The sequence below is a fragment of the Adiantum capillus-veneris genome, chromosome 14 (genome assembly GCF_014529385.1).
Source record: "Adiantum capillus-veneris isolate H3 chromosome 14, ASM1452938v2, whole genome shotgun sequence".
In the NCBI taxonomy this organism is placed as follows: Eukaryota; Viridiplantae; Streptophyta; class Polypodiopsida; order Polypodiales; family Pteridaceae; genus Adiantum; species Adiantum capillus-veneris.
The window spans coordinates 10,725,332-10,747,505 of NC_140944.1; the positions used below are offsets into that span (position 1 = coordinate 10,725,332).

At 44.3% G+C, this 22,174-nt stretch overlaps 1 protein-coding gene across 1 annotated transcript in view; it reads left to right on the forward strand.

Moving 5' to 3' along the window:
- Positions 1-402: 402 nt before the first annotated feature.
- Positions 403-22,174, forward strand: part of LOC147441891 (protein phosphatase inhibitor 2-like) — a 28,164-nt gene continuing 6,392 nt past the window's right edge. Inside the window, exons 1-4 of the mRNA XM_086528288.1 lie at positions 403-523; positions 721-782; positions 1,018-1,121; positions 1,278-1,427. Of these exons, the coding sequence (XP_086384414.1) occupies positions 754-782; positions 1,018-1,121; positions 1,278-1,427 (283 nt within the window). The 5' untranslated portion in view covers positions 403-523; positions 721-753. The remainder of the gene's footprint in view (positions 524-720; positions 783-1,017; positions 1,122-1,277; positions 1,428-22,174) is intronic.

Consider the following 22,174-nt stretch of genomic DNA (forward strand, 5'->3'; position numbering starts at 1 on the left):
GTTGTGGTAAGCCTGAGTGAGGTCAAACCTCCTCCGTAGGATCGCCAGATCGAGCCTTGCTGGCCCATTGGCTCGCTTCTCACCCTGCAACGGCTTGCTTTGCACGGCCATTTTCGTTACACATAGAAAATGTTTTGCTGTTGTGCGACGTCGATGATGAGCTGTTCACATTGAGCTTTTTGTTGGTCGTAGCGATGAGCACGGGCCTTCTACTGTGCCATTGCATGATTCGTTTGGTGCAGCAAATTTTTCGCAATCTTCCATGCCGCTTAGGCGGCCTTAAGTTGGCCCCTTTACCCTAGTTGAAAGTTGAATATGAAAGTTTTTCGTGCTTTGAACTGGACACGTATGTATACAATCATTGGTCATATACATGTATTCAGATCATTACATGACTACGTAATTTGTGTTCAATCGTTGCGACTTCTTCCAAAATTCGAGTAAAATTTCCACATTGACTTCTTTCGTGGCGTGACTGGCGTCGTCGTCCGGCACGAAGTGGCAACAGGTTCCTTCGCTTAAGGTTTGCAAATCTCTCTCTCTCTCTCTCTCACTCTCACACACACACACACACACACACACACACACACACACAGCGCGCTCCTTGTTTCTTCTCCCCTCAAATCTCGAACTTTTCTGCCCGCCAAAAATTGAGCTTGAGACTGCTTAACGTCTGGTTTTCTCTTGGCAATTCTCTCCATTTTCTGGAATTGTTTGCAGGTTAAATGAGTAAATCTCTTTTAATTCGATGACATGAAAAGATACAGCAAGCAAAGATCAAAGTAAGCCAGTAATTCGCTTTGCAATCTAATTGACCAATTGTGGCTGCTGTTAACCAGAAGCTGTGCACATTTTTTCCCTGCTGCATTCTGTGCAGATTGTTGCTCTTCAATCCTTCAGTTAAATGGATATGTTGCCGTGTAGTTTTCTTTTTTTGAAGTAAAGAAACTGTAGAAGCATGCAGGCTCTAATGCATGCTTTGAGATCGCTTCTGACATCCAGTTGTTTCTTTCTCAGTTCACGGGTTGCTTGGGATGAAGCAAACCTAAACTTTCTTGAAGCCAACAAGACACCAAAAAGGAAAATTACCGAACCAAAGACTCCATATCATCCTCCAGAAGGTTGGAGGCATTTGTACGCACAAAACATTTGCATGCACTCTTTTTCCTACATATGCGCGTGCGTATGCATGCATGAGCACACAATCATGTGATATCACACACACCACAAAGCTCACATCATGATGCTTACTGACTACGTTAATTTCTGGGATGAAGGTGCTTTGAATAATGCCGAACATGCACAAGCTATCTGGGATGCACTAAATGAAGTTGCATCCTCAAGTTCAGGACACAGGGAAAGCTGGGCGTCTGAGGGTGAGGATGATGACCTGGCCGAGTCCTCCAATCGTGATTGTGGCAGTATCGGTGAGTTGAATCTACTTCAAGTGTCTATTGTAGGGATTGTCTGGCAACTTCACTTGTTGGTTTAAAGTGGTGCAAATTGTTGCTATCTAAATATATACATATATAGATAAATAAATAATTATTTGTATGCATGTTCATCAGAGGTTACTCAGCCTCTTCACACATCGTACACCTGGGGACATAGAAAGTTGAATAATCTCAATTGGATAGTAACAAGCGAGAATTGTCATTGCTTGATGATAACTTTTTTTCTGCCTCACCACCTTGAATGGAAATTCTTGAAGTTCATGCAAATTTGCATGGATGTTTGTCACCATTAAAAACCTGAGTTCATGTCCTAGCATGTGGCTAAGTAAAACCAAATACAAAAAAAACGGACTGACAGCAATCTCCAACCAAGCCGATTGGGTATTCTAAAACTGTGACTGAATAGAAACACAAGCATTATTTTGGTTATTCTAGGTACACGGGGATGCCTAGCAGGCAATGATCTTCTAGAACTTTTGCAAAAGGAGGTTCTCCTTTGCCAAAAAACAAACTACATAAAACTTGGGAATTGATCCTTTATGCTGCAAAGAGTTATATAAACATGGTGGCGCTTCAGAAGCGGTCATCATGTTGTGGGGTTGACCTCATCTTCCATCAAACTTGTTCTTCTTGTTGGAGATTTGAAAGAGAGTGTTTTGAGATAGGTGTAGGGTGGGTACATTTCCATTCTCCACTTGTAAATCTGGTGGTTAATATAAAATGGCACAGTGTCGACACATGACTTTTGATTCTTATGACCAACAAATTCATCCAGTTAGCTTCTTTTGATGTCTGATCTATGCGTCATGTTTATCATCTACTACGACTGACACCGCTTCTAGACATTTGGTGTTGCAACGGATGATAATACGTGAGACAGAGATCAAATGTCACACTAATCTAAACACCTTTCCTTGCCCGGTTGTGTCACTACATAGTTCTCTAGAGTTCCGAAAACGACCTCTCGAGAAGGAGACTTCAAGCTGCTGTATGAACTCAAGGGCTCGATGGGGCCCCGGAGAACCTGAAATGTCAAACTTGACTGCTTGACCCCCATTTTTTGAACTCTTTGGTCTTCTTGTCCATGTGTTCATTGTCTGAACTGTCAGAAGAGGATGAAGTCTCCTCTTCTGAACTGCTATATGGCTCCTTGTGCCTTCTAGTCTTTTTCAAAGATCTTTTCTTGTTTTTTCTCCGCTTCCTCCGCCTTTTCTCATCCTCTCTAGAAGCAGAGGACGACGAAGTGTTAGAACTCTTTCAAGATGAAGAAAAATCTGAGTCATTCTCGAAACGAACACGCTTCTTGGATTGGCTTACCACCTCGAAAGTCGACTTCTAGCCCAAATAACCGGGAAATTCCACTGATATCCCCTTCTTTCGAGAGTGCTTTAAGCCTTTCATTAACTGGTTCATCTTCTTTTCAAGACTCTTTTTTGCGAGTACAATTTCTGCTTTTCTGCACTCGGGTTTGCTTTCTATTCTTCAAAGGAGAATCAACAGCCTCTTGCCATCTAGAGTGATCTCGTCAAGTGGGTAATTCTTGAGGTGATTCGCATATTTCGGGTCTTTGGAGTACTTGATGTCACCAGCGTGTGACTACTATCTATCCTTTTTGTTGATTTCTTTCTTATTATCTATTTACTTTCACTTTTTGGAAACACCCCTCGGGAAATCTAACTGCCCTGCATTGCATAGCTAGTGTGGAACTGTCCAGAGGGAGTCCAGGCCTGAGGGCAAGAGAGCACTAAGGTTGGACAAGTACTATGGTTAGCCAAGTGGGGTCATTGACTAGCCAAAGTGGAATCCTTTGCTACAGAGGCTACATTTCAGTTCTGGATGTGCCCGCAGTGTACAAAGAGGGTCGGATGACCTAGAAAGATACAATGGCAGCATCTCCTAAAATTTAGGGAACTGCTATTTTGGGACTTGAAAATGTGTTGGCGTCATTACCTCCGGAATGACAAGGGGAACATTTTCTTACTCTGCCGTGAAGTCAACTGGGCAACCGGTTGGGAGATTTTTAGGCGGCAGCCCCGAAACGGGAAAATGCTTGTAAATGTGCCAAGTGGCACCTTCTGGTGCACTTGCCTCATGCAACAAGAAGTGGCGCTGAATTTAGGAGGGGGAGAGCCTCATTTTCAGATTTTGTCACAGGTTAAGAGCTATGGAGTGCTTGCTTTCCCTCCTATGTACAGTGCGGTGCCAGGAGTGATGCCCTGCACGCTACGCACTGCCCTCTCTCTCCCCTTTGGCAGTATGTTATGCCCCTCTAGTGGGCTCTTCATTTGACCAATGTACAGTTGTGTGGGTTCATGCGCGATTGCCGAGGCAAGAGCCTCTTGCACAGGTACTAGATTAGCTAGCGGCTAATCCCCCGCAGGTACAGGTGATTCGGAGAGGTTTCACGCCCGAAATCTTGTCCGATTCAAAGGGCAAGTAGCCCTACAGGTGCGGGAGCTCGAGGACTTGCTACGGATGCGACCGGCATGCGAAACAGAGCCCGAAACAGTAAATTACAGCCTGCTGTGTATTTTTGCAGGTTTAGGGTTTTGGCCCTAAACGGACCCTAATACCCCCAGGAGGTTCGGGGACGCAAGGGGACCGCTGTACAGGTGATCTGGCGCATTTTCAGGGCTGAAAACAGAGAATTCAGCGTGCTGCAGATTCTCGCCAGGTTTTGCAAAGTGCCCGTATGCGTCAGGAAAGTCATTCAATGCATGGGAATACTGACTGTGAAGTGTCCTAGTGCCGAAATCGGGCTGGAACAGTGGAAATCCAGCCGAGTTTGTGCGGGGCAGCTTGTAGGGAACCACAACGTTTATTCCCTCTTTTGAACAAGAAAGAAATACCGAAAGGGGCGCCTAAGTTAGGGGCCAATCTGGTGTCTGTCCACTCATACAGGTGCAATCTAGCAGCCTATATCCCTCTCCCCTTTGTTGTGTCTTGAAAGTACAGGTAAAATAGACGACTAATAATGGGTGAAAGCTAAATCAAGGTTTGAAGTAAAGTCTACTGCCCTTTTTGGATTGTACAGGCCGGTTACACTTGATCAATCTTTTCATACATGTGTCAACCTATAGTTGATGTTTGTACTCAGCTCTGATGAGATTTGCAGCTAGGAATTTGCCAAAATCTTCGTTGGTTTTTTCTCTTCCGGTTGGCTGCTTTTTGGGCCAATGCTTTTGAGTTTGAAGCTTTTCATGTAACTGCTTTTCAATGGCCAAGGAAGGCCACTCCTCCTTTCAGCTAGCTGATGAGCTTCTGAGCAGAGAGATTGTGGGAGTCGTAACTTTGCTCAAGCATTAATATTAATATAAAAACAAATACCGAAAGGGGCGCCAGATTTTGGGGCCAATACCTTTGGGCACGGAACTACGTCGGGCTGTGTCGAGTCTATTTTAAAAGTGTGATAGTATTTAAAGTGATCCTCTTGTGTGTCGTGCCAGATTTCCGATTTGGGGTGCCCAAGTCTATAACAGTAGTATCAAAGCTCAATCGATTTTCCTTCCACCGAGAAATCCGATCTTTTTACAACGACACACATGGTTTCAAGTGATGAATCCCGCAAGAATCAAACGAGCCCACCCGACAATTTCGAATTGGGTGAAAGTACGAGAAATTCAAATGGACAATCGGAACAAGAGTACTGGCCTCCACGGCCTATGGAATATGAACGAATGGAGATGCAGCGCAAAGAGCAGGTTGATGCTTGTGCCAAGAAGATGCTACAGTATTCGAAGGATCTGATTGATGAGATGCATTCCCGATGGCGTACAGCCATCGATTCACCATTAAAATCCGCATTGAAGAAACCACATGCCCCGCGAATGTACATTGAAGATGAACTTGATGACATGATCGAACGACGAGTCGACCAAATATTGAAGACCACGAAGCCTTCAAAGAGACGCAGCAAGGGAACATATTACCCCGGCTATTTGGGTTGATACTCTCCTTTTGCAAATGCACGAAAAGTCAAGAAGCGTGTACGCTTTGAGGGTGTTTCCAGTTCGTCCTCATCCTCTTCTAACAGTTCCGACAGCTCTTCCTCCTCTGATTCAAGTGATGAGGATAGAAAGGGCTAGAAAAGATATGGAAAGAACAAGAAGAAGGCCAAGAAAAGCAAATTCCATTGCCGATCCCAGAAATTTTGTGACAATTCTGAGGAGGATTCATCCTCTTCTGAGAGTTTGAACTCTGATGACCAAATGTTTTATTCTAAGAGGAAGCACTTTTATAGAGTCAATCAATACGACTTTCTCGAAGATAAGAGCAAGAAGACCAAAGAATTCAAGGAGGGTTGACAAGCGATAAAATTTGATAACTTTTCAGGTTTTCGAGATGCACACAAGGTCCTCGCTTTTATTCAATAGTTTGACATAGCTTTTTCTGGAGGGCTCTACTAAGAGCACTCCAGGATTAGAAGGGCAGCATCCTACTTGAAAGGAAATGCACGGACATGGTAATTTACTCTTCTGTTACGAAAAGAAGCACCGACAAAGTGGCGAAAGTTCAAAAAAGTTTGTAGTTTGTATTTCCTTGTGGTTCACTGAAGAGAACGAACGTGACGTGATTACTACCTAGAATCATCTTTGGATGGCCAAGGCAGATACTCTGGATACTTATTGCAAGAGATTTTGAGATGTTTTTCTACCTGCTTCATCTCTTAAAACAATCAGTTTTAAGCAGCAAATCGAGCGATTTTGCTATGGACTTCCCAAAGAGATTCGAGACTATTGCTTATTACAGAAATCTGAGTCCATACAACAACTGATGGAACATGTGAAGCAAGGGTTTGCTATGCATTCATGTAACTTGAATTTTCCAACAGAACAACTTTCGACGAATGATGACAGAGGAAAAGGAAAGAAAGATGCACATCCCCGACTGACAGAGGAACAGAAAGAGGAATACCTCAAAACGGGGAAGTGTTTTGATTGTGGGAAATACGGACATATATCTGCGCGATGCCCCAAAAAGGCACAAGAATAAGAAAGACTGACAGACTGAAATAGAACTGGGCGAGAAGATACACGCTCCAGATTAGATATTGGATAGAAAATTGAAAAAGATACCGATGTGCTAACATTATTTTTGCTTTATGACTTTATGAATGAATAATTTTGAGATAGGAATTCCTGAAGATGACTCTGAATTTATGTGAAATTAATGTGTTTTGGAAGATCCTGCTATTTGTGAACAGATAACAGGTGAAATCGAGAATGAGATCATGACGAATTTGCATATGAATGCAATTGGGAGCAATGACAGCTCCAGAATGAACCCGATCACGATTCGAGATAAGAATCATGAATGTTGATTGATAATAATGACTGATAATGAATGATATGACTGGATACTTTGGTGAGCGCATCAATAGTTCCCGAGGGATGAGATGGCTACACAACAATGAGATGACTAGACTAAATGATTGAAACACTTTGTTCAGTATGAACTAAGTGTGTGATTGATGAACTCGAATTTTCGGAAATGAGTCTTATTTTTGAGTACTCACTCATGTGATTGTGTTTGAGTGCAGGACTGAAAGACGAAATGACTGCAACATTTTGGTCTTGAGAAATTTATGGACATGATCGCAATAAGAAGTAGTAAACCTGACATCAGTGAGGTCCGGTGTGGATCTAGATGCAATTACTAAACACGTTGCAAGGAATCAAGGTCCTAGATCTGAATGGATTTTATGTGATGATTTGAATGTGAGTAGAGAGGTCTCGCGGGAGTTGTAACTTTGCTCAAGCATTAATATAAAAACAAATACCGAAAGGGGCGCCAGATTTTGGGGCCAATACCTCTGGGCACAGAACTACGTCGGGTCGTGTCGACTATTTTAAAAGTGTGATAAAGTTGTGAAGTATTTTAAGTGATTCTCTCGTGTGTTGTGCCAGATTTTCGACTTGGCGTGCCCAAGTCTGTAACATATCGTCTCTATCAAATTCTCTGCAAGAACCCATTTGTGTTGCAGAAAGGATCGGATCCTCCATAGAAGTTTAACCGTTTTGAGCCCTGATATCACTATTACAAGCTTGGACACTCCAAGCGACAAAATCAATAGCAACACAGAACCGAAACTACAAATAGCTGACCGAACTTAAATAGAGAAAGAGAAGAGGAGAGTCGACACGGCATGGTGGAGTTCTGTCCGCAGATGCACTAGCCCCAAAGACTGGCACCCCTTTCGATATTTCTTAATTATTACTTTGCCAAGGTACAACTCACTGAGGGTCCAACTTTCTCTTAGATTCTGCGCCCATATGCTCTCTGAAGAGTGGCCCTATGGGCACTTATAAACTTACAAGGGATAACCAATAACAGAGCCCCAAAAGCATCTGATCCAAAAGCATTTGCACCCAAAAGCATTTGCTCTCAAAACCCACGCTAGCACAAAACGCGCAAATCCATACGGCCTGCCACGTCAACATGTCAGTGCGATTTACAAAATCAGACTTAAAGATCATGTCACAAACTGATGACGTGGCAGAACCGTACAAAAGCTCCGCAAATTGCATTAACATGTTGACGTGGCAGTAGTGAGAAAATCCCATGTTTTGCATTGGCTATGCCATGTGGCAGGCTGTACGGATTTTCGCGATTCACGCTAGCAGCTTTTTGGGCCAGTAGCTTTTGAGTTTGAAGGCCAAGGCCTTATAAATATGAATTTAGGGCCACTCTTCCACTCAGTTTGCTGACGTCAACTGAGCGGAGTGGACCCTTAGACTTTGTACTTTGCTCAAGCATTAATATAAAAAAATTAAATACCGAAAGGGGGACCTGACTTTGGCGCCAATACCTCTGGGCATGGAACTATGCCGGGCCGTGTCGACTGTGTTTTAAATTGTGATAAAGTTTATGAAGTGTTTTAAGTGATTCTCTCGTGTGTCGTGCTAAATTTCTGACTTGGGTGTCCAAGTCTGTTACAATGGTATCAGAGCTTCAAACGTGTGCTTTCTCAAAGCATACCGGTTCTACCAAAGAGCAGACAGCACTTTGGCGCTTCCGAAGTTTACTAGAGATTCTATTAAAGAATCTTCGGTTCCAACCCCGGACTTATTAGCTACTTCCACCCTTCATCGCGCATGGGACGCGCTCCCGTCTTCATCGCTTTGTCTTACGGGGCATAGGCCATAAGGAATTCAAGATCACTTGCAAGAGAAGTAGGAGTTCCTTTTTGCCCTAAAAGACGGTTGAGAATTTGGATATGCGATAGAAGGCAAAGTTGATCCTCTCAAAAAGCTCCCGCATTGACGCGAACGAATATTATATCCCACTACTTTAAAAAATTAGGGTGTCTGTAGAAAATTTCAGCATATATGGAATTAATGTTTTTGGAAGATCTTGTTATTTATGTACAAATAATAGGTAATAGCGCATCTGTAAGCATTGGGAAGCACGGAGCTGGACATCCACTCTTTTGCAACGAGGTGAGCAATCGCCTTGAAATTTTGCTCGTTTTGCAAGTGAGATCGAGGATGAGATGGTGAGGAATTTGCATTTGAAAGCGATTGGGAGCAATGACAGCTCAAGAATGAACCCGATCACTATTCACGACAAGGATCATAAATTTTGAATGATAATGACGACTGATGATGAATGATTGAATGATCACTCATGTTATCACTCATGTGATTGTGTTTGAGTGCAGGTTTGAAAGACAAAATGGCTACAGCATTTCGGTCTTGAGAATCTATTGACATGAATGCAATAAGAATTTGTTAATCTGACATCAGTAAGGTCCGGTGTGGATCTAGATACAATTACTAAACACATTGCCAGAAATTATGGTCCTTGATCTGGATGGATTTTATGTCATATGATTTGAATGTGATGTGAATGATCAATGACTGTCGTCTTCGTGCAAGTGCTGGATTTGTGTCGTCTAGTGCGTCGATACTTAGAGTCAGTGTCTACAGAACTGGTTGATGGCTTATGTCTGATTTTGCAGGCGTAATCGAGGGCGATTACAATTCTTTCAAGAGGGGTATGTCACAAATTGATGACGTGGCAGAACTGTACGGAAGCCCCGCAACACTTCAAAGAAGAGAACGCCTACTACTTCCCTACGTAATACTAAAGAGAAGCCCAAGTTCAAGAAGGATAACCACAAGCGTCACCACAAGATGTGGGTTTCAAATTTGGTGACAGGGATGTCAAGTTTGACTGTTACACAAGACGAAGAGACATCTCCAAGGCATTGTCTTTTATCAGATAGTTTGAAGTTGCTTTTGCCAATGGAAACTTTACCAGAAAATCCAACTCACATCATGTTGGGATGTATCTCAAGGAGACGGCAAGCAACTGGTGGCTAGACAAGATTCTGAAAGGTACAGAAGCCAGAACGTGGACTCAATTCAAATTGAATTTTATGAAGAATTTCTTTTGCCTGACTTCGAGAAAGATATTCGAAGGAATGGGACTGGCTCGCCCAGAAGGAACATGAAAAAGTCACGGCTTATGTTGACTATCACGGGGACAGGCACCATGTGACAATGGAAAAGAACAAACTGAACAACTTTAAGCACTTCATATGACAGTGAACTGAAAGAGATGCACGAGACAATGAGTGGCGGAATTCCACCCCGAGAGAGCAGTGGCCCCAAACCTTGGCTCCCCTTTCGGTATTTCTTTATATTGCTTCAACTCAGTATAAGCCGATACTCCACGCTCTGCACCTTCACGCGGAAGTGTGCTAGAGAATGAGCCCATGGTGTCACAAACTGCTGATGTGTCAAAGCCTAAAGAATGGGGCCAACTTACATATGCCGGCCGAGGGGCCTAAACCCTAAGAAGAACAAGTAACAATAGAAGAAGTCCTACCAACTTATGGGGACCCCGTCCGATGGGGCCCCAAGTGACATAAAGGAAATAAAGCAAGACTCACACACACACACACAAGAACTTGTGAAGCAAACTGATGACGTGGCAGATTTCCGAAAATCAAGCTGGCTGATGACGTCGCAGACTCTACGGATTTCCAAAATTACGCTGGCAGCTTTTTGGCATTGCTTTTGGACCGGATGCTTTTGAGTTTAAAGGCTTTTCACTGTAACTGCTTTTCAAGCCAAGGGCCTTTAAATATGAGGTTATGGCTCATTCTCTGGCATGCTTCCTGGTGAAGGTGCAGTGTGGAGTACCGGCTTGTACTGTGTTGATGCAATATAAAGAAATACCGAAAGGGGCATCACATTGTCACATGGCTCTGTCCCCGTGATAGTCAACATAAGCCGTGACAATGGAATAAAATTCCAATAGCTCTGTCTGCTCTTTTCTATTGTCACATGGTGCCCATCTTGTGACAGTGGTATCAAAGCATCAGGCGTGTGCTTTTCTGAAAGCATACCGGTCCTACAAAAGAGCAGACAGAGCTATTGGAATTTTATTTGAGGTATCTCCGGCCTCCAACCCCGGACTTACTAGCCACTCCCACCCTTACTTCATCGCGCATCGGGCGCGCTCCCGTCTTCACCGCTCATGTCTTACAGGGCATAAGCCATTAAGATCACTTGCAAGAGAAGGATTCAAGATGTGTTTCTCAGAGACAGTACCATGCAGACGTCTATAGCTACCAAGCCGGACACTTCCAAGGACTTGGGCAAGCTTTCAAGAGAAAAAAAAATTGCCCAAAGTTATATGGTTTCTGACATCTTTCTTCATAGGGCAACTTCTGGCAAAGTGGGGTATCCTGAAATGCTTCCCATGGAAACCCTAGTAGATTATAACTTGAAATTTCTCAACATCTCCCAGTAGATGTCTCTTCACGATTAGATGACCTTAGAGGTCCAGTGCGATTGCTATCTTGGGACTATCATCGCCACCAAAGAAACACTGTTTGTCCAAGAGCTGATGGACCATGCTGTGCTCGGCTACGACCTTATGGAATGAACCTAACCCTAATTTTTGGTGCAGGTTTCAAGATGGAAAGTCAGTCGACTTTTCGAGCTGGACTGATTGGTGATCCTGTTTGGAATTTGTTTGAAATGGATGGTATCTGTTTTGAACCTGTCTTGGTGCCGATTTGAATTGTTTGACTCTGGTTGTAATACTGGTTTCAATGATTGGTGATTTTACTCCCGGGTGGAGTAGTGAGAAATGATGTTTGAGAATGCTTGTTCATACTCATGGCCCGGACCCTTGTGGTTATTGCGGGGGGAGTATTGAATGATTGAAAAGTGATGTTTTATCTCATGGCTTGGACCCTTGTGGTTATTTACGGGGGGAGTATTGTTGTTGTGACTCCCTGCCCGGACCTGGATGGTTATGCGGGAGGAGTATTAAGAAGTCTGAGCAGTGGTTACTCTCAGCACCTCCAAACGACGCAGGCTGCGATCTGGGGGGGTGTTCGGTTGTAAAAGGCCTCTATATCTCCCGGCCCAAACCTTTTTAGGTTATGCGGGAGGAGTGATGAGCGAGTCGTTGAATATCTCCCGGCCCAGACCTTGTTAGGTTATGCGGGAGGAGTGTTCATCGGCGGCTTTATGTTTCTATGTCTTGTAACATGCATATGTGAGCATTTGTGTTGCATAGTGATGTGCCAACCACTGAATACTCCTAATTGGATGAGATTGCCTGGGTATGTAATTTTATTGCATCAAGACACCCGTGGAAGATTTGTACGGTCTAGGTGTGATCGCTAATTTTACTACGCCGGAATATCAAGAGTTCCGATCTGGACGAAAGGAGAAGCTAACTCCTTGATCAAAAGAGCCAAAAGGAGAAGCTAACTCCTTAACAAAAAGAGCAAATTGATTGTCCTTCGGAATGACCCTCGGAAATTTTTTTGAGCTAACTTGAGTTGTTTTGCAGATATGCTGTAATCATGGACGATTACTCTCTTTCAAGAAGGGGAGATGTCACAAACTTTTGACGTGTCAAAGCCTAAAGAATGGGGCCAACTTACATATGCCGGCCGAGGGGCCTAAACCCTAAGAAGAATACGTAACAATAGAAGAAGTCCTACCAACTTATGGGGACCCCGTCCGATGGGGCCCCAAGTGACATAAAGGAAATAAAGCAAGGCTCACACACACACACACAAGAACTTGTGAAGCAAGCTGATGACGTGGCAGATTTCTGAAAATCGCGTTGGTTGATGACGTGGCAAGTTGTACGGATTTTCGTGTTTTGCACTGGTTGATGACGTGGTAGGCTATATGGATTTCCGTAAATTACGTTGGCAGCTTTTTGGTATTGCTTTTGGACCAGATGCTTTTGAGTTTGAAGGCTTTTCACTGTAACTGCTTTACATGCCAAGGGCCTTTAAATATGAGGTTAGGGCTCATTCTCTGGCATGCTTCCTGGTGAAGGTGCAGAGTCTGGAGTACCGGCTTGTACTGTGTTGATGCAATATAAAGAAATACCGAAAGGGGCGCCAAGGTTTGGGGCCAATACTCTCCATGTCGCATGTCGTCTCTCTCTCAGTTCTATTTTTATTGAAGTGCTAAAAGTCTGTTCAGTCTTCTCTTTTCTATTGTCACGTGGTGCCTGTCTTCTGACACATGGCACAAATTTAAAGGCCCTTGGCCTATGAAAAGCAGTTACATGAAAAGTTTCAAACTCAAAAGCATCTGGCCCAAAAGCAACCAATGCATTTTGCAGAAACCTGTACAGTTGTTACGTCAGCACTGTCAACGCGAAATCCGGGACTTCCGTACAGTCTGTCACAAACAGGAGCGCACACGAATAATCAACAAGATGAAAATAAATAAACTTTCAACTAAAAGAGTGAAGGGAGAAGATCGACACAGTATTTGGGACCAAAAGATGGGCTGGTCTCCCCCCCCTTAAGAGAAGCTTTATTAGGGAGAATGTCACGGGGACGTGGCAACTGTTAACTATGTCACGAGGACGTGGCAACTGCTAACTTTAGTTGTTGGTTTCTTTCCAAGGGGTTTTGTTTTATTTTTGAGACCCTCTTCTTGAAGTAGCAAACGGTCGGACATTGCATGGCCAATGTGAACGGTAGTTTCACCCGCAGATGGGTAGTGGTCGGCACTGGAATTCGTATGGTAAGAGGATGTCTAGGCTCAGAGCAAGATCATATAGGTCCCCCCGTCGCACTTAGCAAGTTGGTGGATACTAGGAAGTGAACTCAATAAAGGCCTAAAGTCAAGGTGTGACTGCCAATAGAAAGTATCCGACAGTTGGGCCACATTGCACTTTTGGATGCGGTCCCAATGAGGATAGATGGTCAGATGACCACAGGGAGCCCAACGGAATCGTTTCCTAAAATTTAGGGAACTGCTATTTTGGGCCGTGAAATGTGTTCGCGTCATTACCTCCGGTATGACTAGGGGAACACTTTACAACTCTGCCACCGCGAAGTCAACTGGGCAACCAGTCGGGAGATTTTTAAGCGGCGAACCCGAAACGGGAAAATGTTTGTAAATGCGCCAAGTGGCAAATTCTCATGCACTTGCCTCTTCCAGAAAAATGGGTGCTGAAATTTAAGCTGGAAAGAGCTCCATTATGCATTTAGTCACAGGTTAAGAGCTATGGAGTGCTTCCTTTCCCCCTTATGTACAGTGCGGTGCCAGGAGTGATGCCCTGCACGCTACGCACTGCTCTCTCTCTCCCCTACGAGCAGTATGTTATGCCCCACTAATGGGCTTTTCATTTGACCAATGTACAGTTATGTGGGTCCATGCGCGATTGCCGAGGCAAGAGCCTCTTGCACAGGTACTAGATTAGCTAGCGGCTAATCCCCCGCAGGTACAGGTGAATTCGGAGAGGTTTCACGTGCCCATCGCATCTGTAGCAAGACCTCGAGCTCCCACACCTGTAGGGCTACTTGCCCTTTGAATCGGACGAGATTTCTGACGTGAGCCCAAACAGGGAATTATAGCCTGCTGTGTATTTTTGCAGGTTTAGGGTTTCGGCCCTAAACGGACCCTAATACCCCCCGGAGGTTCGGGGATGCGAGGGGACCGTTGTACAGGTGAACTGGCGCATTTTCGGGGCAGAAAACAGAGAATTCAGCGTGCTGCAGATTCTCGCCAGGTTTTGCAAAGTGTCCGTATGCGTCGGGAAAGTCACCTATTGTGTGGGGATACTGATTGTGAAGCGTCCTAGTACAGTTATGTTGCCGAAATCGGGCCAGAACAGGTGTTTCTTAGCCTAGATTGTGCGAGGCAGCTTGTAGGAGATCATAGGTTTTATTCCCTCTGTTAAAGAATAAAGAAATACCGAAAGGGGCACCAATTTTTGGGGCCTACAGGTTGTCGGCGTCTGCTCGGAGCATTCTAGCTTCCGAGCCGTGTGTGTGATTAAGTGTTAATTCCCGTTACAGGTTACCTTTGCAAAGTACTCTGTGTGTGTCTAAAGTAAAGAATTTCGGGTGAAAGCCAACGCCTACCACCCCACGGGCTGGTTACAGAGAATCTTTTTACAAGCATAAGAACCGGACTGACCCCTCCGTTCTAGATCTTCAGACTTGAAGGTCAGTTCCTTCCCATGCGGGAAATTCCCGAGAGACGAGCTCTCAATTTTGTTTTCGTCTGTTCCCAGAGCGTGAAGCTCTACAGACTGTACTTGATTCCGTTCTCAAAATCTTTGAGCATAGGCCGAGGCCTCATTGCTCCTTCTCCCCGTGATGAAATACCTGCAAAAGCACAACACGAAACAACAACGCGTATGGTGAACTCGCAATTGATACCTGTCACTCCGAGTACGCGAAAGCGAATCCGAGTGCTGGCCTCTCCTGATCACTTGCAGATTCCTGGCGGTGGGTCTCCCTTACCGCTAGCACTGGTGCCAAACTGGTCACTGAGAGAGAGAGAGTGGGCTGCTTTTATAGGCCCTCGAGGCTCACACCCAATAGGAATAGATGGTAGGGAGCCGGCCGGAATAGAGAAACCAGATGGGGCTAGGAAGAGAGATAGGCTGCGGGCTGTTTTTGCGAGAGAGAGAGAGAGAGAGAGAGAGAGAGAGAGAGAGAGAGAAATCGCTGCGTTACATTCAGCTAGCCAGCAAGCACAAGTTCTTTTTTAATTAAGCCTTGCTTGAATTTGAGAAGGCTGCCCACTTATTGAGTGGGCGGCCGGATACTTTTTTTATTAAAAAAAATGTGGACCTGGACAAAACTCAATAAAATTGAGTGAGCTGAAAATTGATGCTATATAGTCACATACCAGGCGTCCTCAGATGCAGTTCTCAGGCACAGATGCAATGCAAACATAGATTCCTCGTAGGAAAGCATTCACATTTCCCGGAAAATACTTCTAAATATTTTGCTTTTTAGAAAAAACTTCTCAGAACCCATCTTTATTCTTATGCTTGCGTCTTTACGCGTATTCCTTTTTCTAGTTCGAGTTTCTTGCCAGACCAACAAAATATTCCCTATCCGATACTCTCGTCACCCATCACATGACGCATCAGGAATATCCGTTTCCTAGTCTCTCCTACCAAACTAACGGTACAACCCCTTCGCGATGCTTAATGTCACCCATCATATCACACATCAGGGTTGTCCGTTCCTTATGGCTTTTAATAATTCTAGTAGATCTACAGCTCCTAACCTTACGACTCAAGTGCACCCATTGAAATATCCTAATTTCAATAAAAAGAAATTACTCAAAAAAATAAGAAAATAGTTCATTTAGCAATATCAATCTTGCCACGTCATCAGTTCCTCACGTAATTCTTCTGAGTGTGTGTGTGTGTGTGAGTGGATCTTGCTTTATTTTATCTTTAGGTCCCATGGACCCCATCGAACGGGGTCCATAAGTTGGTGGGAACTCTTCTTAAAAAATAGGCTACTCGGCAAGACTTTGCAAGTTGGTAAAACTTCTTCTGTTGCTTCTTCTTCTATGGTTAGGCCCTCAGCGGGGATCTGCAAGCTGGCTCGGTCTTTATTGGCTTGACACGTTACCAGTTTGTGACATGACAAGTATTGGTCGGTTCTTTTCAAAGTTACGCCTTTCATGAAGATTTCTGACGAGCAAAAGATACGGTAATTTGAAGCAAGCCTTCAACCACCGCTTTGAAAGAGCATGAAGGTGTATCCCCATGATACCCTTCAACAGATGGTGGCTTAAGTATCTCACGCTGAACCAAGTACAAACCTTTAAAGAGCAAGGACAAACCTTAAAGTTCAAGGACAGTGTTTCTACTGTGGTGAGCAAGGATGCATGAAGACCGACCGCCTTGTTCGGCAGCAACGACAGGAACAAGTATCCTTAAAGAAGAAACAATCGAAGAAGGAACCCGCTCTACCGAACTTGAATTCTAATCCTGATGTTCAAGGGAAAGGGGAAACAAAAAAAGGGAAGCAAAGGGCTGGGGATTGTGAATAACCAGCGGGTATTGATCCTCTATGATCCTGGATCAACGAACAACTTTATCTGATTGGATACTGCAGAACGCTTGGGCCTCACAGCGGCTCAACTTGAAACTCCAATCACTTCCGAACTGGCATTCGAGGGGTTGACTACCAATGCAACTCTCGTGCAAGGACAACTCAATCTTCGGATTCATGATGAGTACAAGGATTGCGAATCATTTTCGATGGCACCCATCGAGGGATGTGATATCATCTTGGGTATCCCATGGCACTACCCTATGCAACCGGTCCCAGATTATGTGGAAAAGACCCTTGCTTTTGAGCATGAGGGCAAGAATATTAAATTTTTTGATGATGTTGGGGATTGCCATTCCCTATTGTAAGCCATATCTCCATTAAAAAGGAAGTAGAGAAATGAGTTTCTGCTTACTTGATTTTTCCGTGGAAAAAGGTTAAAACTAACGAGGATTCGCTCTCTAGTTTGGAAGTTAAATGTTTTAAATCTATTGAAAGGTATAAGGACTGTCTCATGGACACTCTTTGAATATGCTACCTCCGGAGAGTGATCTCATACAGGGTAGCTCTCCTCCAAACCAACCCCCTTACAATGTAAGTCTTACTCAACAAGAGGAAATTTTGAAGCAAGTCAACGAGCTTTTGGAAAAGGGTCTAGTGCGACCAAGTACTTCGCCCTTTTGCTCTCCACTTTTACTAGTGCAAAAGAAAGATGGCACGTTTCAAATGTGCATAGGCTACTTATCTTTAAACAAATATCCTTATCAAGAATCGCTTTCCGATTCCTCGGATTGATGATATTCTTGATAAGTTACAAAGTGCAAGCTTCTTTAGTCACATTGACTTAAAGAGCGGGGTATCATCAGGTATGCATAGCCCCTGAGGATGTCCATAAGAGTGTCTTTTGCACTACCTTTGGTGTCACAAACTGGTGACATGGCTGGCCCCGGACACACTCACCTTGCTGGCACAAACTCGTAAAACTCGCTGGGCTGACGACGTGGCAGATTTCGAGAAATCGCGTCGACAAGCTGATGTGGCAAGTCATACGGATCTCTGCCTTTTCCGTTTACATGCTGACGTAGTAGTGTACGGACGCTTGTAATTTGTGCTGGCTGCTTTTGGCTGGCAGAGTTTGAGCAAAGCTTTTGGGGATAGTTGCTTTTGAGTTTAATAAGCTTTTGAGTTTAAACTTTTGGGGCATTGCTTTTGGGGCAATTCTTGTAACAATAAATAGGTCTTTTGGGCCTCATTACTCCAAAGTTTGAGTGTGAGATCCCGCGGACTCTTGTACTTTGCACACAGATTAATATAAAAAGAAATACTGAAAGGGGCGCCAGTCTTTGGGGCCAATACCTCTTGGCACGGAACTACGCCGGGCCGTGTCGTCTTTTGTGAATTGTTTTAAAGTGAATCTCTGTTGTGTTGCGGTAGAATCTAGACTTGGGATGTCCAAGTTTGTTATAGTGGTATCAGAGCGCGGCCGATTTCTCCTCTACCGGGAAATCCGATTCTTTTCTCGCGACACTGATGCATTCCAACAAGAATCATTCGACTTCTTCTGCATCTGCTAATGGGGGAGGAGATCGGGAAGAAGCTTTGATGACTTAACAAAGGAAGAGTACGAGCCACCTCGGCCTACTCAGTACGAACTTCAAGAGATGGAACGTCGACAACAGGTTGACGAGTGCACAAAGCAGATGATTAAATTTGCGAAGGATCCGCAGTTTGCAAAATTTTTGTCTTAGCAATTCAGCGCAATAGTGCAGACCCAGTGGCAGAAAGCCACAGAACCACCCATTAAACTGGCAATCAAGAAACCTCCTTCTTCGAGGATGTTTACAGAACAAGAATTACAGGAGGTGGTTCAAACACAGATCAGTCGGCTTTTGGACGCAAACAATAAATCCAAAAAGCAAGTGAAAAAGCACAGGAAGGGGACTGACTATCCTGGTTATTTGGGCCGTCAATCTTCTTTTGCATCTGCAAGAAAGCAGAAGAAGCGAGTACGTTTTGAAGGACTACCCAGCTCTTCTTCTTCTTCTTCTTCTGACAGTTCTTCTAGCTCTTCTGATTCGAGCGAGGAGGACAGAAAAGGCAAAAAGCAAAGCTTCGGAAAGGGCAAGAAAAAGGCAAAGAAACCCAGATTTCGACCAGTTTCTGACAGTTCTACCGAGTCATCCTCTATTAGTTCGGACTCCGATGGCCATATGTTTTATACAAAGAAGAAGCATTTTTACAGAGCCAACCAAGATGACTTGCTTCAAGACAAAAGCAAGAAAGTAAAGGAATTCAAAGAAGGTGGACAGTCGATTAAATTTGAATCCTTTTCTTGGTTCCGAGATGCTCCGAGGGCTGTGGCCTTCCTTCAACAGTTTGACATAGCCTTCTCTGGAAGGCACTACTCAGAGCACTCCAAGATTAGAAGGGCTACATCTTTCTTCGAAGGAAATGCTCGAACATGGTGGTCCATTTTTCTTCTGAGAAAGGAAGCTCCAGTTAAGTGGTTGAAATTCAAAAGGCTCTTTATTTCTTCTTGGCTGACTCGGGAGTACAAACGAGATATATGAACCACTTGGAATCATCTTCGGATGACCAAGGGAGATTCTTTGGACGCTTATTAGGAGAGATTTTGGAACTCTTTTCTACCAATCTCTTCATTTAAGGTCTCTTTTAAGGAACAGATTGAGCGGTTTTGTTGCGGACTCCCTACGGAGATCCGAGACTACTGCCTGGAACAAAAGTCAAATTCTATTCAAGAATTGATGGGTCACGCGAAGCGAGGTTTCACGATACATTCGGGGAATTTGACTTACCCCAACGATGAGATCTTGACTCCAAGAACCCAACAGACCTCTAACAATGAAAGTAGAAAGAGAAAGAGTTCCCAAGAAAAGAAAGATAAGGATACACGATCCCGGCTCACTCTTCAAGAGAGGGCCAATTACATCAAAGAAGGGAAGTGTTTTGGTTGCGGGGAACATGGGCACATCTCCGCAAAGTGCCCCCAAAAGGCACAGCAAGAACAAAGTGAAGATAGGCCAGAGAATTAGAGAGCAAAAGAGGAACGTGGCAGAAAAGGCAAGATGAAAGCAGGACTGGTACCAGATTGCATGGGTACTGACCCAAGCCTGATTGATGAAAGTATAGAACTTTGCCGAGCTTGCGGCAAAGTGAAAGATCAAGAAGCCCTGATTTTCTTCGATGGAGGAACCAAGGCCAACTTCATTTCACCTAAATTGGCGGCACGGCTCGAGATTACACCCGACAGGATGGGACCACTAGCCGTGGTCGATTATCAAGCAAAGAAAGCAACGTTGACGAATGAAAAGGGACGAAAAATTGTACTTGATGTAAAATTGAAGGGCAAGTTCGTCCCTATTGTATCGGCTTCGGTCATTTCGAGATTAATGAAATCTAGTCTCTTTGTTTACCCAATCTACTTGAAAGAGTTAAATGATGAACATAGAACGAACATGTCTGAACTTGATAAAGAACGCCAAGATTTTCTCCACACTCATGCCGATTGCTTCTTAGAGGACCTGCCAGGCGAGTTGCCTCCATCTCGACGTGAGGATCACACCATTGATCTGATACCTGGAAGCACACCACCGAACTGGCCACCTTACTGTGTTAGCCGAGCTTAGAATGAAGAGATTATGAACCAAGTGAAAGCGATTACAATTCTTTCAAGAGGGGGGTATGTCACAAACTGGTGACGTGGCTGGTCCTCGGACACACACACCTTACTGGCACAGACCCGTAAAACGCGATGGGTTGATGACATGGCAGATTTCTGAAAATCGCGCCGACAAGCTGACGTGGCAGGCCGTACGGATCTCCGGCTTTTCTGGTGACATGCTGACGTGGTAGTGTACGGACGCCCGTAATTGCGCTGGCTGCTTTTGGCTGGCAGATTTTGAGCAAAGCTTTTGGGAATAGTTACTTTTGAGTTTAATAAGCTTTTGAGTTTAAACTTTTGGGGCTCTGCTTTTGGGGACCCTTGTAACAATAAATAGGTATTTTGGGCCTCATTACTCTGAGCATCTAGACGCAGAGTCTGAGTGTGCGATCCCGCGGACTCTTGTACTTTGTACACAGATTAATATAAAAAGAAATACCGAAAGGGGCACTTGTCTTTGGGGCCAATACCTCTTGGCATGGAACTACGCCGGGCCGTGCCGTCTTTTGTGAACTGTTTTAAAGTGAATCTTTGCTGTGTTGCGGTAGAATCTAGACTTGGGGTGTCCAAGTTTGTTACATTTGGACTTTAGTTGCATTGACTTAAAGAGCGGGGTATCACGCATAACCCCAGAGGATATCCATAAGACTGCCTTTTGCACTGCCCTTGGACTTTATGATTTTTTGGTAACGTCTTTCGGCTTGACCAATGCTCCTGCCACATTCAATCCAATGATGGATAGAATTTTCAGGACATGGTGTTTTAGGAACTGCGAACGCATGAGTTGTATGTTAATGCAAAGAGTGGGGGGCCCTGCGTGCTATCGAAGGTGGCACATAGCAGCAGGTCGTCACTCTCTCCTATGGGATACGATGTGCTATTGGTCAGATGCACACATCATCACATCAGCTAGAGATTGTGACTGGCAGATTTAGGAGAGTACCAGCAGAAGCTAGGATATGCTAGTTATGCCATATAGAGCCAGAGACAGAGTTACATCACATTTGTCATTGTCCAGTATACGAGGCCGCTTCCACTGTCTATTCAAAGAGGGCTTTGGATTGTTGGCTAGAGTTATGAGATATCAGGATCAGAGATGCTTCAGGTTGTTTTTGCTAGAGCTACGCAGACAGAGGGAAAGGCAGGTAGTGGGAGACATTCATGGAGGGAGATCATTGACTTCTTTAGAGCAGGGACTCAACTTCCGGATGAGCATGCTTCACAGCAGACTTCAGAGCCCACCTGTACCAGAGGTATATTAGTGGACAGAGCCACTGAGCTTGGAAGAGCTAGACACTCACGTCTACGGTGGGCAACCACGACATCGACGGAGGCTCTAACAGAGAATCGGGACTATTGTAGCACGACATGGGAGAAGCCCAGTACAACTATTTACAGAGGCGGACATTGACGAAGCTCTTCAGTGACCGATGCAATATCTTCTTGGACAACACCCGATGCCAGGCATCCTCGATGGATGATGATGATCAGTCTGACGATTTTAGTCTTTTAGTTTTAGTCTTTCACTTTACTTCATTTTAATTTTGTACCCAGACATTAGATTAGATCCACAAGGATTGTATCAGTTTGGTCTCATAGGTCATTTTGGCCTTTTGAAGACGTTTAATATATCAATCTCTCTCTCTCTCTCTCTCTCTCTCTCTCTCTCTCTCTCTCTCTCTCAGTGCAGCCGTTTTTTGACCTAGTAGACAGCAGTCCACTCTTTTGATC